The sequence below is a fragment of the Harpia harpyja genome, chromosome 23, assembly GCF_026419915.1.
Source record: "Harpia harpyja isolate bHarHar1 chromosome 23, bHarHar1 primary haplotype, whole genome shotgun sequence".
NCBI classification, from domain to species: Eukaryota; Metazoa; Chordata; class Aves; order Accipitriformes; family Accipitridae; genus Harpia; species Harpia harpyja.
In genome coordinates this window covers 14,896,960-14,923,433 of record NC_068962.1, presented here as the reverse complement: position 1 = coordinate 14,923,433, position 26,474 = coordinate 14,896,960, and the positions used below count along the sequence as shown (strand labels likewise).

Here is a 26,474-nt window from a genome sequence, read left to right as displayed (position 1 = left end):
TTTACTCCACACCGTATAGTTAGTCAGGTGGTTGCAGAAGAAAAATCGCAAGATTTCTTCTGGGTGTAATCCAGCTACAGTGTTTTACATATGCCTTCATTCTAATTGGTTCATTTTCTTTAAGGACCCTCTTTTTGAAAAATGTGAAATATATTTTTCTAACTTTCTAACCAAACAAAGCAGGGATCTTTTAAGTCACCAGCCTCACTACAGGCAGCGCCTTAAAATGTAGTCCACCTAATACAATGACTGAAGCAGGGATCTGTGACTAATTACAGATTACACCAAACCATCAACATGGAGACAGAATTAAGGCTGAATAGGCAACCATGCCTTTGATATCTCCTGACTTTGAACTATTTGATCTTACAAACCAAATAACTGTCTGCTTGGGGGGTGTTCTTTTTAAACATTCTAGGAGACAGTAAAAAAGGAAAGAAAAGATTTCATATGTGAGTCTAACAATAGCCATGCTACCCATTATGGATCAGTTAGCTTTAATACTGTTTCAAAAGAAAGACTACTGACAGAAAAGAAGGATGCTGAGAAGCAGCCACTACAAAAATGACACAAAAGAAGATACAGCAGAGAAGTAGCTCAGAAACACCACAAGCAAGTGGTGAGTCACAAACCCAGGGCCTCTGGATCCCCCCAATACACAGCATCTTTCCACAGGCAGAAGAATATTTTGAAGGTGACAGCAACAATACCAGGAAGATCCATTCTGTTTGAACTGAAAAGTGACTCAGTTGCTGTGCCAAAAACCTTTTGTATTTGTATAGAGAGTGATAAAAAAAATTTCCCTCCCCAAAGTACCAATGACTAAACTCGGGTTTTTTGGAGAAAAAGAACTGATGTCTTTGGTGGGGGCGGGAACTACTCAAACTCTCTATGTACATTGGCTTGGCAGACCCACCCTTCCAACTACTTGGAAAGATAGTCGTTAGCATCTTCCAGCACAACAACCCTTCCTTCCCTCTACTGTATTTTAAGTGCTAGCAATCTCCTCCAGGTAACACCCCCCCCCCCCAAAAAAAAAAAACAAAGTGGGAGAAGAATACAGCTCCCCCCCCAGTAAGGGAAAGATACACACAAACAGTATGCACAAGTACTCATGACATAATCCATTCTACCTTGATTGCCAAAGATATTTCTCTCACTTGAGGCAAATGTTTCAGTGTTTATACATAGAGTATTTCAACTATCTAGAAATCTTGGGTTTAAGAGATGACCATTGCTTTGGATAAAGCCAAGGTATGAGAAGTTTTACAGAATTTTGTAATTACTCATTTTAGTAAGCTGTGTTGACTTACTTCTCTTTGTCCCATTAGAAAGCATTCGGCAGCAATGGCTCTGAGGAAAAGAAATATATAAAAATATTTATTCTTGAAACGTTTTAAATGCCATTAGTGGCAGAATACTGACTGTGGAATGGAATTAAAAATTCCTTGAGAAGAAACTGACTAACTTCCAAAGATGTTAATCTACAGTGAAAAGATAAAAATAGCCATTTTTTAAAAACAACCTTACATGAGCAAGACATTTCAGTGGTTCCCCATTATGAACAAACACTGAAGAAAAAGATCAGTTCAGCATCACTGGATAATGGAGATTACTGCTATTGTGATATATAAAGGGGAGGGTAGAGAGGGGGAGACAGAAGTCAATAGTTGAATTAAAAAGGCAACTTGTAAATACATCATTCATATTTATCTGCATAATATCCATTCACATAAGCTTCCCCAAAAGGGAAGTTCCATTTCTCATTTTAAAAGAATTGACAGTATCTCTGTCTGTTGTAACAAACAGTTACTGTTTACATAATAAGCTAATGAAAGAGAGACTTCCAGTACAAGCCCAATTGGAAGGACGTTTCAGATTTACCTTTGTGATGTAAACCTTATAAACAAAAGCAATATCTATGAAAACAGATGTATGACTGTTGCATTACATTTTCCAGATGGCCAGGCATGTTGGGATATTATATGTAAACATCTTGGCTTGCAGTTTCAGAATTTGAACATTGCTCTCCTCCCAGTATCGCAGAAGCAGTCTGTAAAAGGCATTAATGAGAAAGAAACACTGCTCTAATCACTGGGAACAGAAAAGCAATCCAAAGATACAAACACATTACACAAAATATATTATACCTAATCTGAGCCAAGAGTTGCAAGCAGGAAAAAAAAAAACCAAGCCACCATATACAATATTGACTGAACATGCTCTCCGAACAAAAAAGTTAAGATACACTTTCAGAGAATAACGAAGAAGTGTGAGATTGGAGAGAAAATATGATCCTGGCACATTAGAAGATCAATTTTTAGCATGCACAAGGTAGCTGTGTGTTTGAAAGGAGGCTGATCAGTTTTACAGTCATGTGGCTAGGAGAAACTGTTCAGTCAGTTCTGCTCACCCATTTCATGTAGTATCAACATTGTCTAAGGAAGCTGCAAGTTCCTTCTAGACACAATCACAACTTGGTTAAAAATGCAGCCATTCAACTTCGTGTGCCAAAGGCAGGCGTGTCATACTCTCCCCACGCCCCCAACCACACACACTTATTTCAAGTCTTGCTTTGAATTCTTTGGGCTCACTGTTGATGACAAACAGTAAGTGTTTGGGGACTTCTCAAAATTATTCAAGCAAATGTTCAGGAGTTCGCTGCAGCTGAATACAGCAAAGCATGGACTCTCTAATCCCGGAAGAGAACATTTTGAAATACTGTTCAAGTAAGAATCAATGTGATGCTTACATTAACTGGTTTTGTTTCCCTTAAGATTTTTTTTCAAAATTAAGAATGGCTTATCTTTGCTAAATAAATGTCAAGTTAAGCCTTAAGGTAGCACTGTTACACACTGGCGTATCCATTTTTATTTGTTCTATGCTGGAACTATACTTTTAGTAGATCACTAAGTAGCAACAAGATTTTAATATATATCTGACATTTCTCTAAACACTTGAAATTTTGACCACTTGTACTCATGTACAATGCAGAGTTAATTCCTGTATAACTATAACCTTTCTGTAGATAGAACAGAACCCTGTCAAATACAAGAAAGATTAAGATGATGTCAGAAGGCTCAATATGCCTCAAGCAACATGCAATAATAGAGGAAGAGTTTTACTTCTATAGTAGAAAGCAAATCATGCATGTCTTGCACAAAAAACAGTAGTTATGTTAACCAGCTGTTTGTCTTGATTACAAGTATTTTTACATACCTCAGTGCAAGTCCAGGATTAGCAGGCATGGTAGAACAAAACCGTTCCAAGGCTTTGGAATGTTGAGATTTTGGAATGCAGCTCAAATAAAAAAGAATTACCTGTAGAATTTGAATTATAAACATTAATCCACTTTATAGCTGTCTAATTTTGCTACGAATAATGGAACGAGAAACTACGAACATTATGACTAAAGTGAGTTACCACCTACAAACCTTATCCCCTCCAGGGTACAGAAATCAACTTGTATAATAAAAAGTTAGTGTCAAGTTGCTAACACCACATATTTTAGTCCTTCTAGCCTGCATTTAGCAAGTAAAGAGAAATGCACTGGATGTTAGCAAAATGGGACCCAGGATTTCTATAAGCTTTATTCTGCCTAAGTGCTCAACTTGTTTTTACTCCTACTTCACTTCTGTTTCTCGACCACTGTAATTTCTATGATCAAAACTGACAGCTTAAATACTGTTTCCATCTGCCAGTGTTACAGTTCTGCAGACCCCTCTTGCTCAACCATCTCTTCCCTCCCTTACACATTTTCTCTTTTCTCTAGGAAAGAATAGCTTGTCATTAACAGCTGTATTCACATTATTAAAGCATGCCATAATGAAGTTTCTCTTTGCCTTACACACCCTTTATTCAAAAGGTCACTGCTAGATAGTCTTCTGCTCAGAACACTACTCTCTTCAGATACTTCTTTCTTTTCCTACTAATTCCTAGCTCTCAGTGTTCATATACTACTGGTGCTGTATTTGAACAAGTAAATTACAGGTACCTGCTAAAAGGTCATCAGTCTCTTTGTTGAATTAAAACCGTCCACAGACACATTTTTACCTTATTATGAAACTCATAATTGGTCCAATAATCAGCAGTACTAAAAGGAATTGGGTATCGTGTGGGGACTGTAACCAGACATCTGTTCACTAGGTCAGTAAAAAGCTTGAATTCTTGAACTTTGTTGTTGGATCCAACAACTTTGCTATTGATAAAAACAAGGTAACTGGAAGAAAAAAAAAAAAGAAAAAAAAAGAAAAAAGATGGTTCTGGTAGCCTTCACTTAATAGTTTTGAGATTAATTTACTTTCCTCCCTTAAGAACTTACTCCAGCCAGATGTTCTGAACAGTTTCCTGCTGCATCACTGCCCCCAGAGCTGCTTCATAAGCATCCAGTGCTTCACCAACACTCACGTGAAGAGACTGGCACAAACTGTTTATATTAAAAGTTAAAAAGTGCTGTATGTCATAAACAATGCACGTTCTTACATATTAAGAGTAAGAAACAATGAAGAACTTCCCATTCTGAGATGCAAGAAAAATCAGTGTTTTCAGTTCAGCAGCATTGTGGACTAATTTATCAGCCAACTTATTAAAATGCCTAAGTCTCAACTGCAGATAATAAAGAATAATACAGAAACCATGCAGTTTAAAATGCAACTCTTAAATAAAAATGAAATATTATGAATTGTCTTCTACTCTTGTAAAGTACCCTTTTACTAATCCTTTTAATAGGGATGCTCTGACTGCTACAGAATGGAGACAAGTCTTGAGTTTGTCTGGAAAACTCCAGAACAATAAATTTCAAAGTCATATTAAAACCACTTGAGAAATGGTATCGGACTGTGGCAACAAAATTAGTGTTCTGAAACAAATTCTACTGGGGATCTAGGGTAGAAATATGCTGATCCTGTCAGAAAAAAACAACCTGACAAGAATAGTCAAAAAAACCCTTAATTTTGTTCCACAGCTCAAAGAAACTCATGGTCAGACCACCATATAGGACCTCACCAAAGACAGAAGTGATATATTTTTTGACTACGATTCAGCAAACAATCCTTCTTTCAAAGTGTAAAGTAACAGTGAAAAAAAGGTAAGACTTTCAGTAAGTCATAAGAGGAAAAAAAAAACCACTCATGAAGAGGAAGGCTACAGAAATGCAAAAAAGATAGGGCTGATGTTGCTACCTTGCTATAGAACACTCTTGACTAGGGTCACGTAATCAGAGTGCCTGATTCTACTCCTGCTTTCCCCAAGAACTACAACTAAATCACCAATTTGCCACTCTTTCTAAAAAAGGTGTGTGTATATGTTTGTGCACACACATACTCATCTGTACACACAATGATCTTTCCAAGTAAAACATTGTTCCTGGAGCTTTGAGGCTTTGCTGATTTCAATCTGACTATTTTCACCTAGTACAAGTGAACTTTTCTGTCTTTTGTCCTCTGTACCTGAAAACAGGAAAGACAGATACATAGGCCCAAATACCTAGGCACTTACTGTAGCAAAACTCAACCACAGAAACACTCAATTACTAGCTCTGAAAGTAATTGAGGCACTTACTTCAAGAGCACTAATTTTCCTCTTAGAAGCAGGTGCTAAAATACAGTAGCATCTGAGCTTAAGTTAAGGTCCCTAACGACTAGGCTAAACAGTGACCTCAAGCATCTTTCTAACAATGTTTCTACTGTGCAAGTACCAAACTTAAAACTGAACTTGCAAAGAGGTAAGTATTTTCAAAAAAGAATTATTTAAACTGGTATTAATGTTTTCTTTTTATATTGTCCATTAAGATAACTTAATCTACACCTTACATAAAGATTTTCTTGAAAACCACACATTTTACCTGTTTGTAAGTTGTCCACCAATTAAAAACTACAAGCAACAGTGTTGAAGTTCTGAGGAGTCCTCACTCAGTACATGAAACATTATCATCTTTGCCCCCTTTACTTATCTGAAAAGCCAAATAGCTACTTGTGAAGATTGATAAACCCAGACCATGAAGCGGTAAACTTCTTAAACAGCCTAAGTCAGCATTTCAGTAATCACAGTTATACTAGTGTAAGTTATAGATGGCTAATACTTCGGTGCTTGCCAATCCTGGATATTGCTGCTATCAAAAGGAATGCTGGAAGAAACAAACAAACAAAAGATTGTGTATACATGACAAAGTTCTGTCACCTTTGCAATCTCTTGCAGAGAAAAAGGTCACTTAGCTAAATTACTTTGCTACAGAGGGGCATCTGTAGCTAGTTCCAACTTTATAGTCTGTTGATAGTAGCTCCTTAAACAGCTGAAACAGTGGGTCAAGGAAGGTGGGGAGACCAGGGCTAAACAGAGTTAAACAAAGTGGGGGAAACTATCATAAAATAAAAGGGAGACAACTGAAAACCAGAAGAACACCACTACTAGCAGTAGCAACCTAAACCAAAAGTAAACCAAAAAAATCACCTTGTGAGATGAACACACCCGTTACAGTTCACATAGGGCAGAATTTCTGAAAGATTTCTCAAGTGGAGAATTTAAGTTGATGTGCAGTTCACAGTTCCATAAAATTGTCTCTGTTGTGCAGCAGGCAGGTAGGTTCTCTAAGGACTGGCAGATCATTTATTGAAAGAACCCAAAGTGATATACCCTTAGGCAAATAATGAATGTTCTGCTTTTGAAAACGCAATTTACTGAGACTCAATAGCGGTTTCTCAGAAATACTTTACAAAAGTCTCACCAGTAGATCTGCCACAGATACGGGATTTGCTGGTTTACAACATCATCTGTAAGATGCTCTTTATAGAGAGGTGATGTAAATTCAATTGGCATTGGAAAATTCAAGAGGTATCTGCAAGAGAAAAAAATAGTAGTAAGTGAGAATAACCCTCTACATGGAAGAGTCCTATGTGGATGTAACATTTAGTTCCGAAATCCAGTTCGTGGGTCATATTAAAAAAAATGCACTTTTCCTAGATTTTAGTTTAACTCTATCCAGATAGAGTTTATACAGAAAGCATTACACAGAAATATAGAAATAGTTAATATAGAAAGCATTTACTCCCTCATTATGTACAAAGTTAAATATTGCTTTATATCTCAGACTTCTCCCTCCCCACATAAAATACATCAAGTAAGGTACAATCATCTACATAGTCAGCTAAGCTGCACTGCCAGTACTCAATTTAATGTTAACAAATGTAAGCAGGAATAAAATCTAATACCTAACCTGGAGACACAAACATTTCAAAGCCTCATCTGCATAAGCTTTAACACAGAAGGTCTTCCTTTGAAGGCCTTCAGAGGCATCTATTTTGACTTCAAAACTTCAGTAAGTCTCTCAATTAGGTGCTATAATTCAAGTGGAAAATCAGCAGGCTAGATATGAGCCTGTGCCTTTTCAGCAACAATAATCTGCTGATTAATAGCATGCTGGACCTCTGAACTGAGGTCTTTTGTGGGTGTGTAAATACAGTATTTTAGGTATGCAATTTTAAGCTCCTAGCTTTGTGCTGGGGGGGGGGGGAGTGGAACCACAAGCAACTGTGGCATACATATGATTGATTTTCATTCCCCAAATCCAGACATTAAACTTGCTGGCTGTTTTATCTTTAAATGCCTGTGGTTTTACAATCTAGCGTATATGCACAAACAACAACTATAAACCTTATAAACTACCAAATCATAATCCACTGAAGTTTTAGCAAAACATGCCAAGCTAAAAACAGAGGAGTTTAGAAGTTCTTGACTGTCTTGTTTTTCAAGAAAATGCCAAAATTACTGAAATTTAAATAGAAAAAACATTCTAAATGTACCTTAAGAGATCCATGGGACCATGCTGTTGGCATGTATCCTCAAAGAAAGCTGCCACAAAATCTTGCAACAGCGGAAGAATACTGCTTGACCTTTCCTGTTTTGGGGTTTTATTTTTTAAAAATAAAAAAATTAAAATCAGACATCAACCTGAAAATGATGAGAACAATTTAAGCACAATAAATAACAAGTGGTGTGTCTATCTCTGCAACACTCCATTATCTTCATTCTCTCAAGAATGAAGTTTAACTGGGTCAGTCAACAAGTAGCAGAAAAAAAGCTGAAAACATTATTACAGAGTTTACTGTTAATTTCTGTTATTCTTTCTTAAGGTTATTAACACTGGATTAGAACAATCTGAACTGTAAGTTTATTATTTTATGTAATTCCTTTGATTTTATTCAATCATGTCACTAATCTCGCCAATTCTATCTTTCCTATCTACATATTTAAAGGAGTACTAGACATTATAAAAAACTTCATGAAGATTAATCAATTTAGTAAGCGTTTGAAACAACACACAAAACTCAAACTTTGGAAAGCCAGCAGACCAACAAAATGAGTTTTGGAGTGGAGTATTACCTGTGAAACAAGGAATTTACACAACTGATAAAAAATTTCTGCATTCTGAGGATACTTCTCAAAAGCTCCAGTCCACACTTTGTAGGCGTTGTCACTCTGCTCCATCTGCAAATACAAGGTGGCCAAACTCTCCAAGAGCTGACAGTTGTTAGGGCAGAGCTCCAATAAAGATCTACAAAGTTCTGCAGCAGACTCCCACCTTAAAGAGAAATAAAGGTAAGCTTTCAAAAAAGCAGAGGAGTACTCCAATTAAAAATGTCTTGGAATAACTTACCTTTCAAGAAGTTTCAGCAAAGCTATCATGTTTCTGTAGAGAGGAAAGCAGATAGCTATTCTTTTGTCAGCCTCAAGGCTTTCATCAGTACATGTTTTGACCGCATCTTCAAAACAAAAAGTATAAAATCAAGCCTTTAGACCTCAAGCAATGTCAAAGTTATTTGAAGCCTTAACATAATAAAAAGTCTCATTTAACATAATGAAAATATGTAAGTGTGGAAAGGTATTTCTGAGCATGCTGCTTTTGCAAGTTCTTAAAAAAAGGAAGATGACCATCTTTGGAAAAGCTTTCTTAACACTTATCACCACAGTGTAAAAACAAGTCTTTCAGAAGTTTCATCCTTCATTCATTTAAAAACAGGAAACATCTTACCAATGAAATGTTAAAGCCACATTACAGATAGCAGTCTACCACTATACTTAAAACTACATTCCAGGATTTCCAGCATAGCTGCTGAAAGCTATTGAGACAAAAGCTAATACAGGATATTATTTTTCTTAGCATAATAAAAAGTTACCCAACAATGAACAGCCCATAATGAACACCCCATTACCATGGCTAGACTGCCTTCACTCCCACAGCTGGGCTACTCAATCTATCCTTGAGTATTTCCACACTGCATTACCAGCTGCAGCATAGATATATTCTCAGTGGCAATTCAATATCACTGCTGGCTAACACGCTAAGTACTGACATTTATACAATGCTATTATAAAGTCTACCTCTGGCAGCACCACAAGTCAAGAATTCAATTTCTTCTAGTATCTTCATTTTACATCTTTAAAAAAAATTATTCCGTTTACTTAAACTTTTAACGAAGACAAACACACGCATTGCTCTGCCTCTTCTAAGAAACACACTCATCTTCCAGGAAAGTAACTTTGCAATAGACAAATCCCATTAAGCAGAGGGAGGGTAAGAGAGAGAATGACAACAGAAGCCCAAGAAAACTAGCAATGTCATACTGTCACAAACCACTGGTCTTTATCTTGATAGAATATCATAGTTCAGAGAAAAAGCTATAGCTTTGAACCACAGATAAAACACTCAGTGTGTGTTAAGTACCCAAGAACACTGACTTTCCTCACTGCTCTGTTCAAATCAAGATGAAACATTCACTGGATTAATCCCAATGACTTAAGTCATCAGCAATATTGCACTGCCTTGAAATTCTAAAAGCTGGAGAATACTTCTTGATTTACAAGCAGCGAGTAATGTATTAAGTAGTTTACCTCCTTAATCTTACCTTCAAACATAGCTAACAGCGTATCAGGATCAGTCTTCACATCTTGAACTGTTTGCCATGGTATTAAAAATGGCTCTTTGTTCACGACCCTTGAAGGACTGACATTAGCTGGATCATAGAACTTGACTGGGAGAATGCCAAATTCAGTTAGATGTATGTAAGCCAGCCAAGCCAAGCAACGGTCACTTACAGTAAGGCGTTCAGATATTATCTTTTCATTTGCTGATTTTAAAGCATTCTGTAAAGGTTAAAAGAAATATAATGTATTATTTCAACCATAAAATCTTTAAGATCTAAGAATGCGAAAAGGAAATAGGAAGAACAAGTTTTAATATTCTCAAATCTTTTCCATAGAAGAGACAAGAACTAATTCTTTATGTCAGTCATGATTATAGTTGGCTTATGTGAATGTGTGACTATATTCAAATCACATGCATAATTTCTAGTAACAGGTTTAGAAAAACTGTAGAGGATCATTATTTTGAAAAGTGAACAGAGATAGACTTTGAAAACATGCATCTCCCAACATGTGTTCCATTTTTCTGCTTAATTCTTGGACAATTACTTCCAGTTGCATAGAAATAATACATTAGCTCTAGAGACAACTCATCTAGAAGTTGAATTCAGCTTCTTATATTCTACCAGGTTTTGTGGTTTATGGGGTTTTTTTGTTTGTTCATTGGTTTGGGTTTGTTTTTTTTTTTTATTAAGTGTAGTTCTACAGCTACTAAGTTACAGCTATCCAAGTCTACTGAAAGCATCACCATCTCTAGACATTGTTTAAAAAAATGTGTTGGAAACGTTACTGAGAACAAGGATACTGCTTCAAATTTCCCTACCAGTCATATGCAAAACTAGAATAGCCCAGTTAAATTGGCAGATCCCAAATAAAATCATTAGAGCATGCAATTAGACAAAGTCTAAACACAATTGCTCCTAAAACAGAACAGAATCTCGTGGCTAGTGACACGCCAACATTTTTCTGGACAAATGCAGGTCAATAGAAGGCACTTTCAAGGGAATGAAAGTACTTGCAAATTTAGGCAAAATTCAGCAGACACTTCTCCTGTAATAGGTGAAAACTGAAGTTTCAAAAACATTTCACTTATTCACCCTTCAAAATATTTACTTCAGAAAATTTGCTTTCAAGTTTCAAAGAGACACATTGCTACTTACTCTAAAGTAGCATTTACTTAGAAATTATCTTCTCTTAAATATGGTTAAATAATCTCTCCCCAAGACATTCTGTTCAACTACACACTTCAGATGAATATAAAAACCAAAAAACGTTTGGTTTTGTGATGATGCTTTGGGGAAAGGTAAGGGAAACCAACCCATGTTGTTCTCCCATACACACTGGACTTCCATCTCAATTTGACACAGTTTTTTCTCCCTCTGTTCTCTTTGTTCATTCAGTCAAACATGCAGAGTTACATTTATCAGTACTGCTGTGTTTAGAATAGCTTTTGGAGGAAGTCAACACAGCATTACACTTTTCTATTTAAACTGGAGCTACAAAAAAAAAAAACCCCACACCATTACAGCCTTAAACCACGGAGCTGAGCCATGTTTTATGGTGTAGCAAGCAAGAGGTGCCATCTGCCGGTAGGAATGAAAACACTTGCAACCGAAAACTACCAGCAGCTCCCACCTCCAGCAGGACGATTTCTCACCTTCATCCACCATTTCTGTTGTCTACAGAACAGTAACAGTGACCTAAATTCTTTCTGCAGTCACAATAAAAGCCTGAGATAACTCTATGACTTTGGAGTTCATGGGAGTAATGAAGTCTGATTTAACAAGTCTCCAAAGTTTGGAGCAGGGCAGTGCTGTTAGGTAACATCATGCTATGTTCTTTCCCAAGAACTACTGGTTTGATAATTTCTGCAGCAATAAACATTTCAGTACCTGAGGCAATACATTACTCACAGGCCCTTCACTGCAGAAAAAGCGTTCTATGGCTTACAAGAAATCAAGTACTAAAGCAATTCCCTGGGAATTATTTTGAGATGTAGTAGTCTACGTTATTAGCTACACAAGCAAAGCAAAATAGGTAACAAAAACCCCAAAGGTATACCCAAATTTTACAACGGCATCGTATCTCAAAACAAAAGTCTCTAGGAGAATTCCTTCGGCAAATAAAGGAAGGAACAGTTCTTCAAAAGTTGGCACTATGAGAGTCACAGGCATTAGAAAGCTGAAGGTACGAAGACAATTCCTGGGGTCGTAACCTGGAAGTTACCTGCAGCAGAACAAGAGCATTCTGATGTCTTCCTGTAAACAGGCTTAATTGAACCCTATACAGGAGAGTCTCCAGCAGCTGAAAGGACAAGAGATTTGGATTTTCTTCTCCCCCTGTCACTTCCATTAGGAACTGTAGCATCCTCCCACAAACATAGTCTTTTCCATCAAAGGAATTTTCCAAATTCAGAAACTAGAGAAAAATAATTATTATTAATTAATAATAATAATAATAATAGTAATAGTAAAGCTTCTAGGTTAAAGTTTAAAATCACATGAAGCACAAACTTCAGATAATGTCTTTTACCATGAACCATATTTCCCTCCCTCAAACCATATTTTCACATTAAAACTCAAAAAATACTGTTTAAGTATTAAAGATCAAATAGTCAAAGTTAAATTTTTCAAGCTTAAGTAACAAAAAATAACAAATGTAACATCTTCATTTTAAATAACTTTTATTACCTGAGGACAAGTGATGATTTCTACAAATATCTTTCAAACAGAACTTCGAATCGCTTCATTTTCTGAGCGACTTTTGAGTTTTCAAAAACCTGTAGTATTTTTCGTTTCACACTTTCCCTGTCATATGTACTGGTTTTCTACAGTAGAAAATGCACACTTACATGAACATTTCACATAAAACTTTTTTTTTTTTAACTTACTGTCCACCAGATTTGATAAGAGGGAGCATATTCCACTGCTGTTTCACACATTTCCTGTATCTCCTCCTTGGTTCCTCTTTTTGAGAAGAGTCTGAGGTAATGACACCAAATTTCAGGATTTTCTTTGTTGTTCTCAAGAGCTCGAGCCAAAACATTTAAAGTAGAATCTAAACACTCAGATGATGAGCTGTAAAAATTAAAAAAGCACTCACATCAACTGTGTTAGTATTATGACTTAATATCAAATATGAAAATGGATGCTTGTAATTAGAAGTGACACACAGTCAGCCATTTTTTTTTAACATGTGCTGTCCTTTACTATGAAAATTTCAAAGTTTCAGTAAGTTTTCATCCTTCAAAGGTTGTTATTATTAGGTGCCATTATCACAGTGCATGGAAAAAGAAGTTTTCTAGGAAAAGAGTGCCAATTCAAATAGGAGTCCAATTTAATGGAAAATGGGTAAGATTCATCTGTAAGCAGAAGTCTCAAGCTGCAATCATATAAAGGCATTAACATCATAGAGACTTAAAAACTTAAGTAGAAATTTCAAAGGCTTAGTGAAATAATGTTTTTGTTACATATTTAATTTACTTTCTACAGTCAAATACAAGCCTTTATTTCAGGTTACTATGCATGTCATGGAGGTTTTCTCTGCCTCTAAACCATTAAAAAAAAAAAAAGATTTTACTTTTTGAGATAACTATCATGAGATGATACCAGCAAAGTGATAAAAGAGTAACTCAACTGACTATATTGCAAACCACAGAGCTGAGCTTTAATTCATAAACAAACTTCCATAAAACCACAGAAAGCTTCTGAGGTTGCATTTATTCTGAAAACATCTTTAGAAGTTACTTTGCATAGACATTTATGAGAGGAAAAACACATGTCCCAAAACAAAACTAACACAGTTAACCATGGATAAGTCTGAAGCCTTCCCAACCCCTTCTATCACCACTGCCACCTACTAAACCACTCGGTTTCCTCAGAGTAGTGAGGCGGGTGGGGGGAATGGGGGAGGTGGCTGTTTTAAGAAAAGGATGCATAGTCTTCCATTAGGTTTTCTCCCTTCTTTTCTTGGTCTTTTTCCAGGCACACTTATATTTAGAAAGTGTGCTCTTCTCACCCTGCCACTTGCTGGTAGCGTTTTCTTCGAGTACTGGCCTTTCCAACTCTATCCCTTCTAGTGTTCAGGCAGCTATCGATACAGCTAAACTGATCTTTTGCTACATTTTCCATTACCCACAGTTTACACAAGACTTTTAAGAGAGAGCTGCTCCTCCCCATTCCCTTTCCTCCCTGCTGCAGCTGCTTAAGCCAGTACCTCACTACTGAAATTGAAGTCAATCTCTAGAATGAAACCATCACGACAGAATTCCTACTGAAATTATCTGATTGCCAATAAGAACATGGTACGCTGCAGAATAATTTAAAAGAACAGAAACTAGAGAAACTTAGAAATCCAAAAGTTAAAAAATTACAAAATAAGAAAGTCAGTGTTAACCGGACTGCTTCTACAGGGATAAAACCATATAGCAGAATTGTTCTCATAAGAAACTGATAAAAGTAATTTCAAACATTATTACAATCATTCACTCTGTAAAGGAGAAACTGATTGGAGTTTATTGGTCTGCTGCTTTATCACTGGAAGTACAACATTCCACTGTAATCTTGGAAATACATTAGGCTGTGCACTTTTCAAACACAAACAATTATTTCTCCCACACTACTTTCCATCAACTTCCGTTCTGAATCAGAACCTACCTAAAGATAAACTGTCAGTATAATTTATTACTCACATGCTATAGTGCATACAGTAGGAAATCTAATCTATTTTTTAACCTGCTTTTAAGTAACAAATTATTTGTGGCATTGTTGAAGAAAGTTCTTTAACATCAGAAAGGAAACTTGATCATAGCAGCATGGGTAAAGCACAAAATGAAGTCTAAAACGTATCAGACTTACCCTTCATTCTGATTCAAGTATTTGTATGCAAGTTTAATCCAAAGCTGTACATCACAGGGGTTTTCTTGGACACTTGCCTCCAAGTTGGAAATGTCATCAGTCTCACTTGTAAAATACCGGACATCATCTGGAGTCACCACAGCATCAAGAGCTGGAACTCTTTTTTTATGTTCTGTGGGATGGGCTGCAAATTAAAAAAAAGTTTAAAAAATGTTTCTTTTCAAAACAGAAGTGACCTGTAAAATTAGAAATCATACAAGGGGTAGCATTTATATATTTCAAGTGTAGCCATTGACCAGAGCAAAACACAGTTATTTCAATATCCCCTAAAACTTAGAACTGTGTAGTCTGTAGAAAACTGGTTATATTTAAAATGCAAAGGCAAGAAATAAATAGCAGTAAAAGGCTGCTTTGATCAACAGACACCAGTTAAGGCAGTTCATTAGGCAGCATTAGGAAACAGACACATCTGACAAAAAAATTTATCTCAATTCTGAGTCTCTAAAAATCCTTTTTACAGGATTTGCTAACAAATCCTAAAGCTCCCACTTGAATGAGTCACATGTGAAACACTGTCGGGGTACTGATGCTCTAGCAAGCTTCCAAGTCTCAAATGCTGTTTAACAGCAGCTTTTTTTAACTCTTGACCTCAACACCAAATACTATCTCTGTACAAGTTTAAGATAACCAAACATGTGAAGTTTTACTGCTTACAGTTCTGGGAGGGAAAAATAAAAATTAAAAAAATCCTAATAGTCTATGGGCAAAGCTGAAACATTCTAGGGAAATAGTTCCTTATATTCCTTTTAAGAACAGGTAAGTAGAAATTCTACCTTAACTTCCAGTCACACGTTACACTTTTTTTTTTTTCCTTAAATACAACAAATTCAGTTCAAACTTTACCCAGAAATTTATGCAAAATAAAGTTTGCATGCAGGAAATATGAAGTCAAGAGCTATTAAAAGCGCTGGTTTTCTTAAGAACCACTTCAAAAATCAGGTGTTGGGAAGAGGTTGGCAGGTATTTCCCCCCAGTACTCTTTTTAATGGATGCCACACATTGAGATTACCATATTTAATAGGTCCAACGAACTGTTCCTCTTCACTGCTGCTACTATCTAACAGAGGTTTTCTCCAGTACTTTGGTCTCCATTTCCTTTTATCTTTCCATGTTGTAAATGGAGGTGCTGTAAACAAGCAAAGTAGTAGAAATTCTTTTACTTTTCTGTATTCAAGCTTAAAACATCTTTGCTAATAAAGATTTTAGATAGCAACATTCTGTGAGTGCAACACAAGTGTATAAGTTTCAACACTACTTATTTAAAATCTATTGTGCTCAAGTGCATAAGTCACTTTTCCAAATTGGACTCCAAAACTATTATATTATTGCCTTAAAACAAACTCTGCTGCCTTTATTTTACCACAAGCAGAATTTATAACACAGAGATAAACTAAGCAACAACAACAAAAAAATTATTCTTCTACAAAATCATCAAGGTACTTATTTTATATATAATTTTTTAAAAGTTTACATTGTATTTAATCTACCAAGGTACTTACTGTGACTTTTACTCTCATTGACATTGCTGGCCAGAAGAACAGCCATCTGATCCACTGACATACGGTCTCTGTTTATACCAAAAAGTTTTTCAACATATTTTTCTGAAACAAGAATATTTGTATCTTAAGTAAACGCATAAATGAAAATGGATATGTACCTTAACAGCAATTTAGCTCAACCTATGCTGAATTCATGAAATATGACTGCTTCAAGAGGTATGGTAACTTAACATACTAAAACAAAGAAATTAAAAACTGAAAAAGTTCTGTTCAGCAACTTGCCTATATGGCAACAGCGTTGTTATAAAATTCCAGCTCCACTGAAACAAACCAGTCCAGCAGTTACAAAAAGAAGTGAGGAAGGGGAGAGGGAAAGATTCCATGCCCATTGCTCCCTGATTCCCTGAATCCCAGGGATACTTTATTTTTCCAAGTGAAATGTTCCACAGATCAATGATTTTTTTCTTTCTGTAAAGACACCAAGGTAACTACCCACTACAAAGGACTGAATTGGACAACTGCAGAAACCTATCTTTTCATATAGCTGTATCTTATATGTTGTTTTACATCAAAGTCCTTGCACCCAGAGCTTTTAACGAAAGCCACTCCCTTCAGAAATGAATCTTTGTATAGAAAAGTGAGCAAAAGACTCTTAAGAACCTGTGGCAGTGCTGATTTCCTCATCAGTGCTTTTTTCTGAACAGCCAATCAGTTCTAAATTGTAAGACAGAATATCCTGAAACAGCTGCTTACGGCTAAGAGTGCAATCCTTCATGTGCTGCCTAAAACAAACAAATAAGCAATTAATATATTTATCACAGCAAGAATTTAATAAGTCTTATAACTAGAAAGTTGGTTTTAGTAGACAGGTGGGTGAGGCATAAAGAAAATCATACCCACAGAAAACACTGTAGCCTACTTTGAAATTTCTGTTAAATATGTCTAGGTCTTCTCTAAACTTAAACCTGCATCAGTAACTTAATCCTAGTCTTCATTACTTCACTATAGCCCTACTCTTTAAAATCAACCTCTACCCACTTGCTTCGCACTAACACAAAACCACAGTATTTAGAACTTTCCAGTTCAAACGAGGTAGTTTTAAGAATTAGGTATCACTTTGTGTTTAAAAGATTCAAACTATGGTTTGACAGCAACAGCTAAAAGCTGATCCAAAAAGCTATCTGCCACCAAAAAGGGCAAAAAAGAGAGCTGAAGTCCACTCCTATTGTATTTTTCCAGTAGTTAGAAGTTTCCAAATTGAGTTTACTCCTGACCAATTCATATCCATTAGCTCTTGTACGAACTTTTTAAACAAGTTGCGCAGTAGATTTTAACAAACTGTTTTTAATATAACACCAGGCTTCAAAGAAACAAACATAGCCAGTATTTTCCCAGAAAATTGGAATTCCACTACTTCAATAGGGTTTTTTTTTTACATAATCACATAGTATTTGGTGCATGCTTTATTTTGGTTAGCAGCACGATATAATTCTAGTGTGCTTAACAGTATCAACCACTACCTGAGGTTCCATGGTGGTCTGAAGTTATGCTGAAGCTATAAAGCAAGAGGACTCCCATCTGAATTACAAGGCAACCAAAAGGTGAAATATTCTCTAACAGTCCATACTGCTTTTCTAAATTTACATCTAAAGAGCCTCCTTTCTTCATGGCTTAGACGAAAGGGTTTTTTTCCTGCCAACCAAGTATCTGCAATAGGGTATTAAAAAAAACTTTCTTATCTAGAACTTGCGCATAGGATCATAAATCCAGACCTTTTAAAGAAATGAAAAACATGCCTATTTTGGTCTTTGAGTCAGACATCTAGAAGTTCAGTTCAAATAAACAAAACTAAAAAGAACTCACCACTGACAGTCATCATCATTGCATGTGCCTGTTAAATCAAAACGGCAGAAACACTGTTTTGGCTCAATCATATTGCTATATGTTACTGAACTGAGGTACAGTTTTTCCTTGGTTCGAAAATACGGACTGAACCTAAAATGAAACAGTGAATTATTGTGACAAAGTGTACAAGGTAAGACATCAGTTTTACTAAACAAAACATTTAAAAAAATAATCACTTTTTCTGTATTAAATCTCATTATTTCCAAAACCCTGCTACTAATCAGAAGCATCGCTAACACATGAGTTAAGAGGAAGGTGAAAACAGTGAGAGAGGGAGGGAATAAAATAGTACTTCTCAATCTAAACCGATTCTGGTCCAGAATTCTCTTCTCCCTTAGGTGCAGAACTTAGTTCATATAAAAACAGGAAGTGTAGTAATGACCCAGTAGGGAAAGCAAACTACTGAAACTGAATTTCAGTTTAGTTCTAGAAAAAATGCACTCATGCTCTAGTCAGCATAAGATCAATGTCAAATAGAAGTATAAAGAGAACCATGAAAGATTAACCTGAAAAAACAGTGAAAAAATCCACACCAGATTTTATAAAGTGTAAACAAACAAAAAACAGTCTGAGCTGAGCACACTAATGCTTGTTTTAAGTCTTTAGCTAACATTTGACTATGTCAATTTTGGGATTTCTAGCTCCTTAAGGAACTGAAGCCATAACCTACAAGAAGTTAAAATGAATACTCCTGTAAAGATAACATCCTCCACCTTTTGCTACTTAAGAGTACAGAAATAAAAAACCTGAAGCACATGGTAGGATTCAACTGTCCCAGTTTAAATTCCAGACTTTCATTTTCTAAAATTTAATATGTAGGAACAAAGCTCTCTTTAGTCAAAAGACAGATGTGTCAAATTGACTTCACTTGCAGGTGTCTACTTTAAGTCAAGATGAATCAATCACTGTGGTCATGCCTCTTTCCACTGAGCAGGAATGCAAAAAATAGGTGATTGGTTCAATCTCAACTCAAAACAACATAAAACCTAGCCAAGTTTAAAGACTGCATAATTGAAATACACTTTTTTTTTTTTCCTGGATTTCAGATCACTTCATATTGGATATAAAAATCCTGTTTTCAAATGTTTATTTTTTAATTCAGTTATACTGAACAACAACCCAGTTGCAGGGAATAGTATGCAATACAATGCAAAAGCAGGGTACTGCACAAAAGCAAGGGACTCCTGCATACCAGAAAAAGTAACTAAAATCCTTAGGTTCCCTAAACTAGACAAAAGTGTTTCAGGATAGTCAAGTTTCTCACTGCAACTTGTCTTTCTGTGCATGCCTAGGTATCAAGGAAGAGCAGTGAAGAATACTTGAATAAAAACACATATACACAGAAGTCAGAGAGCTACTAGAGTCTTCATACCTGTAGGATTTAAATACTAGAAGAGGACTATGATACGGTCCAAATGGAAATGGTTTCACTTCAGTTTGTTTATTTTGCGATGTAACAAAATCCACATCAACTGAAATTTCCTAGGAAACAGATAAACAGATATACAGCAATTGCAATACCACCTAGTAAAGACAACCTTCATACTTAGTTTTAAAGCATTTACCTGACCACACAACAGATCTTCCTTAGGTACTATAAAGGCAGTACTTTTCACTAGCAGCTCTTTCAAGCTGTCAGCTTTAGCATAAAGTTTTTTCAGTTCATCAATATTCAACCCAAGGAACAGCTCAGGCTCCTCTGATGCCTTTTTAGAAAGTTTGTTTACAGTTTCTTGTTTTGGAGTGTCCATGTGTTTAAGATTTGGTTTAGTGAAAGAATTAGATTCTCTGAAAGATCTCCTTCGTTCTCGGTTTGAATTAGACAGAACTTCATCATCAAAGTAGTTTTCTTCACTGTCCAAAGACAATTTATCCTGCGTAAGATCATGAAGTGATGGCTGGGGTAATGCAAATTCAGATTCCTCTTCTGCATGAGTTGCAATATTTGATTGTTCCTTGGTTTGAAGTGCGCGGGCCTCTTTCAATTTCTGAATCTTTAGAGCATATTCATATTCTAGTTGCTGTAGTCGTTTTTTCTCTAGTGCAATCAATTCTGCTGAATGCTTTTTTGGACTTGATGCAGGGGAGTTCTCCAATTTCAACATTTTGCTTGGCTGAAAAGAAAAAAAGACTCCCTTTATTTCATTTTCACATTTACTGATCTATTGACAGGAGGTAAAATGAAACATGGGCAAGATATTTAATTCAGAGTTTATGAAAACATTTTAAACCCTTGCCAGAAAATTTTCAACAAACAGCAGAAAAACCACAAAAAAGTTTGCCACAATTCAACTGGCAGGTTTGCAGGTTTTTTTGATAAAAATTATCCTACATCATGTACGCGGCTTCAACAGAAGTTCTGGCCACATTTAAAAGGTGAGCTATAAAACAAGTATATGGGGGTCGGGTGGGGGGGTGCACAAAAAGAAGAATTTACAAAAATGTTTTAGCCTTGTTTTTCTATATTTTGTTTTTTCAAAACAAGATCAGATCCCCTTTTTCAGTGTCTTCGCTGGATAGTTTTAACAAGATCAGTGACGTCTAAAGACAGTAAAGTATTTCCTTCCTTCACAGCCATATAGCTCCTCTTATTATTTATCTGTTAGTGACATTTCCCTGGCACAGAAATGTAGGCTTTCAACAGTTTTCTTTTTTAAATGCTTAATGCTTTTTCTGTTGAATTCTCTAAAATACTGGAAACCAATAGGAAGATTCCTGCAGTGCTTTTGAAATGGTTTCCTATTTTCCTGAAATCCCATTTGAACTAAGTTTCCTAATCAAAACTGCTGCTGCTTTTCAAGTACAGCATGGTTTAAAAGCATGCAACAGACTTACAAGATGATCTTGCTCCAGTTTTCGTTTCCCAATTTCCTTACTTGCTACTGCTTTTGCTCGAGCAAGTTCTTCCCCATATTTTAATGCCAGAGCTTTTTTTACTGTAACTCGTTGCTGAACTTTATGAATCTGAAAAAAAGACAAAAAAATACTACAGTAAGATGCAAATTTTCAGATATGACCACATAATAAAATATAATTAGAAAAGACATGGGAATTAATGATTAATTCAAAGAAAGCCTACTGCCTCCAAATATCAGGCTTCCAATTTCAAGACTTCCAGCTCTAGGAAACAGAAACATTTCAAAATTAAAGTTACTTGTTCCTGAAGCTTCTTGAGAAACATCTTATTAGCATTCAAGATCTTCTCTGTTGCTTGTAGCTGTTCAGCCAGTTTGTTAATTTTATTTTCAGCAATTCGAACATTCTCTCTCTTCTTGGCCTCTTGTTGCAACAAATGTTTCAAGACAGATTCATCCTTCATCAATAGAAGTCTAAAAGTAGAAAAGCCATGTAACACAATTTTTTCCAAACATTTCTCAGAGCTATTGCTGTTCCTCTGAAACCCTAGTTATTTAAGAACCCAGCTCTTTTTCACTTATCAACAAACAACATTCTAAAGTTCTCCAGATAGTCTTAACATCCATGAGACAATAAATACCGGTAGTACATACAGCAAATTTCAGTAACCCAAGTTCAGCATGTCAGTATAAAGCAGATGAAAACACTCTAGTTATGAGGATGGGGAAAGTAAGCAAGTGGCATATCTTTAATACTGTTTTTAACATTAAGACATGCAAAACACACATGTTCTTGCTTTCTGCTAAGTAACAACCCAATTCTTCCTTAGGGTGCATAAACACATTAGCAGGCTACAAGCCATAGTATTAGGGCACAACAGCAGAGCAATTAAATATAAAAAGCTATGCATTAAAGGAAGCAAGATAAAGACTTAGACAGACAAGTGTGAATAAAGGGAGGAGGGAAGAACGTGCTTCCGTTAATGTCTGACCACAAACCAGTTTGTTCACAAGACCACACAGAAATAATCAAGTGGCAACGGAAGCAGAAAAGAAGGATGCAAAGCACTTAAATTTTCCACAATAACACGGAAGAAGGGTGAGAAACATGGAAGAGGCATGCTAAAAGAGAAAAGGCATACAAGGAAAAGCTTCAAACAGCATACTTACTCTGCAGAAGCACTCATTCATTTACATGTATCAGGCATATCCCATTGCAACATGCTACCCTCAGAGTGTACCGAGCAGTGAAAAGCACACTCATTTTTTTGTATTTCAGAGTTATTAGGTGGCACAGCTGATATTCTAGTCACTCAACAAACACAGCTGAGAACAGTTAGCATGACAATCATACTTCAAAGTTACAAAACACCACACTGGCACTACAACACAATTTCTTTTATACAGCAATAGAATTCAAGACTGAATAGTTCGAGACAACAGAAAACCAATCATTTGCTGTACTTTAAATGCTACACATTCAAAAAGATTATTTACTAGTTTCATCCTGCTAAGTAAACAAGGTAGGACTTACAACAGCAAAATATGTACCTGTTTTTCTTAAGCTTTGCTTCTGCTTCTGTTACTTGTTTTGTCACTACTGCTATTCTCCCAATTCCATCAACTTCACCATCAGAATTCGCAGGCGATGAATTGTTCCTCAGTGGATCAGACCTAATTAAGCGTTGCTTCTCACGACTAAAACAGAGATGTTAAAAGCAAAGATGTTCAGTAGCTTCAACATTCATTTCAATGGGTACTCCCAATAGTTTTAAAATCTTCAAAAGAGTAGCAGGACAAGATTTCAAGTTAAAAGAAAAAAAAACTTTCCACAACTGCAATCAACTACTGTAAGCCAGTTCAAATCCAAGGACTTTTAGACTCCTATGTTGCCTTACTAAAAATTGAGTGGGGGGGAAACTTGAAGGTAATGACAAGGTTTTCAAACTCAGATTTTTCCATCCAGTTACAAAAATAGACTAGTAAAGGACTACAAAGAATATACATTTTACATTAACAATTAAGCTCAGTTGTACCTGGCAATCTCTTCTTTTAAGAGCCTGTATTCTATCTTCTTATCTTCTGGTAGAGCCTCTGGAGTTCTCATTGGATCATTTTCTTTTTCTGATTTTGGAGGGGCTTTGATTTTTGAGGCCTGTTACAACAAGGTTCAAGTCAATACTAGTCACACTAGTTTAAAATACAGCAATTAACTAAATACAGCTATTAACTACTATTTTTAAGAGGCATTTCAGCACAAACTTAAAGCTGTTCAAGGCTAATAAGATCTTTTAAGCCAATGTTATTTTTGCTAGTAATTAAAGATGTATTGAATTTTATTTGAAAAAATGAAACCAAAATATATTACAAATTCGATCTTCAGGATGCCACCTTAACCAAAAAAATCATTTTAATTAGCTTGTCCAATTCAAATTACAATGTAATGGTCCAGACAGGAGTAATGTACTCACTCTTGCCCATTTCTGATGTAATCCAATATTTCTTGACCAAATTCTAAAGTTTAAATTCCATATACAAAGCAAAGTCATTACAGAATAAACCTATTAAATGCTGATAGCGTTTACCTCAACATTTCTCCTTGCTTCTTTTATCATAGATTCTAGTCCTCCAAACACACTGCTAGTTGAGTTAGATGGCTCTCCATCAGACTCGCTATCATCCGAGTCATTTAACGTAACCACAACAGACTTGTGTTTTGGAAGCTGTGGGGAGAACGAAAGAAGTTTTATACAAGAAAAAGTTAGAGACAGATACAGCTGAGTACATATTTACTAGAAAAGAAGAGGGAGGTTAACTTCTTTTCTTATCATGGCACATGAATTCCATATTGTAAGAAAAAAAACCCTAAGCATTTGTGCATCTCCACTGCAAGACACTGTACCCATTCTTGATACTGTAACATGAAAAGTACTCCAACTTTTTCAACCTATTCCCAAGTATCTGCAGCATGTTTACATTTCCATGGTCACAGCACACAGATCTCAAACCTTTGACTCCTCCCCTTCATAAATTATTTGAATTGTAATGAAAATTATCTTCCCCCATTTGCAAGCAATTTTAAGTAACTGAGAGGTAACAATCAATCAAGCCTGCATTAGAAATGCTGTGCCAGACATACCAGAACTCCCTCATCTTTCTGCCACACAGTTGTGATGCCTCTTGTCCCACAGTTACACTTAGCTGACCTTACAGTGAGCTGCTCAGGCAGTTAAACTGGCAGAACACCAACAGTAAATAAAGAACAAATGGAACAAAATTAATCACTTTTTGCCACCATCACTAACTGAAACAACTCACTGAAGATCAGATGACTGCCAATTCCAGCACAAAGAAAGATGCAGAAACAAGCAGACAATTTAGATTAACCTCAAATGCTCTGGAGTTACAGCTTGGAAAGAAGCAACTCGGTTCAGATTTCCAGGACTGCTCTTCCCCTCTTCCAAGTCTCAACAACTACAGTTATACAGTTATACATTTAACCTTTACCTCAGGACAGGACCTCTTCAAAGCTCTAAGTGCCTTTTAAAGCACACACCCCACAAAAAACCCCACTTTTTAAAATGAAAAATACCCAATTTCCACAATCATTTCTTTTTATATTCTCTTTCTGGACAGTTCTTAAAATAAGGATCATATCTACTACTTCTGAATGTACTGCAGCTGCATCATTTGTACACTGCCATAGCACAGGTAGGTGAAAATCCAATTTATATTGGTGCAAGAAAATGGAACAAGGCACTGGTCCTCTCCTCACAAATATTCTCTGGCTGTAGCTCTATGGAAACCTGAATTAGTCAGGCAACACCCCACCCATCTCCTCATATTCAGATGCCCAATACACCCCTTACCTGTCACTGGCTCTTGGTGCCAAGCTGCTTTTGGCACAGTTGTGCAGAGTAAACTTTCTCTAACTGCCTTCCCATTTTTCTTCTAGGGGAAAAGCTGATAGTGGGGAGGGTCAAAGTCAGCTTTTCTCCAGGTGTTTTTTCCCAAGTGTTATTTTCAGATGTGGTTCAGCAAAACATTTAACAATCAGTAAAGTAACACCAGGCAACTACCATCACACTGCCTTCAGTAAATTAGCTTCAACTGCAGCTGTAATGCAGGATCTCTCCATAACATTCTAAGACATATTTTCAGTCTGTGGTGAACAGACCCCTGAGTGTCCATGACTACTTTGAAAAAGGATTACAAGATGTCATTGAAAAAGCAAACCAATATCTGTAGGCTATTTTACTATGCAAAGGTCCTCAACTCAACAGAAGAAATCCCAAGGTTTGTAAATTTAAAACCTCTTCTGAAATATGGTACAGCATACTCAGAACATTCAAAAGCTACCAAGCCCCCAAAACTATGAAATTAGATTTCAAAAGCCTGAAGAATTCGTATTTTCTACACCTTTCTTAATTTCTGGATATATCCAGCAATGCTCACAGAAAAACTATCAGTTTTTAAGGTCAAAATCAAACTCTCCTGAGTTAATTTTTTTTTTTTTAGGCTCTACTAAGAAATACCAAATACTACAAAAGTTTAAACAAATCATAAGCATTCAATACAAATTGTTTTCAAAAGCTTAAACTAACAGGAGTAATTGATATTGTTTTCATATTCATTTGTTTTCACAGAGGACAGAAATACCTTGTGACTAGTCTCCTGTGAACATTATTTGGCAGCAAGTTCTTTAAAACACACAGCTATTTTTTATATAAATATTCTATATCCCAAGCTATTTAAAAAGATTATTAACAAATGCAAAATGCTTTGTTTCTATAATCATTTTTGTAAAAAAGACACTAGCCAAGCTAGCTGATTTGAATACAAGGTATTAATCTGTCAGCTTTAACTAAGCTAACCATCATTAGCAACAGGCACTGAACTTCAGCTGCAGGTTTTTTAACATTTACATAATGCCTTTCAACAGCACAGCTGATAAAGAGACATTTATCATGTTACTAAAACAAACAAACAGCTCCCTAGTAACATGTTCTCCCTCATTTATGGGACAGCAGTTAATGAAATCTCAGGACAATAGAATATATGGTAATGTAAGGGGTTTTTTTCAGAAGAGATCTAGTATTTAAACATAAGAACACTCAAAAATTTAAGTAAATGTGAAATTATTATAGAAAGGATGTAAGCATGCCCAAATTGAACAATTACTCTGGTTACATCTAGAATTTAAAGTAGATTGTGAATATGGGTACAGAAAGAAAAAATACATCCACTTTAAGCTTAAGAGCACAATTTTGCTACAGAAAGGAAAGTAGGCCTTAAAATGACCAAAAAAGGAACATTCGGGTCTCTACCATCTTAAGCTTTTTTTTTTTTCCCCATTATGGCCATGGTAACCAAGTGATCATACA

General features: G+C 35.9%; 1 protein-coding gene across 5 annotated transcripts in view; it reads right to left on the bottom strand.

The window, feature by feature from the left end:
* ZFC3H1 (zinc finger C3H1-type containing) overlaps window positions 1-26,474 on the bottom strand; it is a 43,543-nt gene that overhangs the window by 1,885 nt on the left and 15,184 nt on the right. For 3 of the 5 annotated variants that reach the window (XM_052774257.1, XM_052774254.1, XM_052774255.1), the window contains exons 10-33: window positions 23,676-23,813; window positions 23,127-23,245; window positions 22,642-22,788; window positions 21,390-21,564; window positions 21,071-21,199; window positions 19,801-20,349; window positions 19,608-19,717; window positions 18,194-18,325; window positions 16,991-17,112; window positions 16,331-16,432; window positions 15,841-15,957; window positions 14,772-14,955; window positions 12,806-12,992; window positions 12,142-12,333; window positions 9,900-10,137; window positions 8,651-8,756; window positions 8,377-8,575; window positions 7,797-7,891; window positions 6,722-6,832; window positions 4,322-4,426; window positions 4,054-4,219; window positions 3,220-3,320; window positions 1,952-2,053; window positions 1,314-1,353 (exon numbers count right to left, since the gene is read on the bottom strand). In XM_052774257.1, coding sequence (XP_052630217.1) covers window positions 1,314-1,353; window positions 1,952-2,053; window positions 3,220-3,320; window positions 4,054-4,219; window positions 4,322-4,426; window positions 6,722-6,832; window positions 7,797-7,891; window positions 8,377-8,575; window positions 8,651-8,756; window positions 9,900-10,137; window positions 12,142-12,333; window positions 12,806-12,992; window positions 14,772-14,955; window positions 15,841-15,957; window positions 16,331-16,432; window positions 16,991-17,112; window positions 18,194-18,325; window positions 19,608-19,717; window positions 19,801-20,349; window positions 21,071-21,199; window positions 21,390-21,564; window positions 22,642-22,788; window positions 23,127-23,245; window positions 23,676-23,813 — 3,666 coding nt within the window. Of the gene's footprint in view, window positions 1-1,313; window positions 1,354-1,951; window positions 2,054-3,219; window positions 3,321-4,053; window positions 4,220-4,321; window positions 4,427-5,824; window positions 6,125-6,721; window positions 6,833-7,796; window positions 7,892-8,376; window positions 8,576-8,650; window positions 8,757-9,899; window positions 10,138-12,141; window positions 12,334-12,805; window positions 12,993-14,771; window positions 14,956-15,840; window positions 15,958-16,330; window positions 16,433-16,990; window positions 17,113-18,193; window positions 18,326-19,607; window positions 19,718-19,800; window positions 20,350-21,070; window positions 21,200-21,389; window positions 21,565-22,641; window positions 22,789-23,126; window positions 23,246-23,675; window positions 23,814-26,474 lie in introns of those variants that run through there. The other 2 variants (XM_052774256.1, XM_052774258.1) reach the window with 2 other exon arrangements.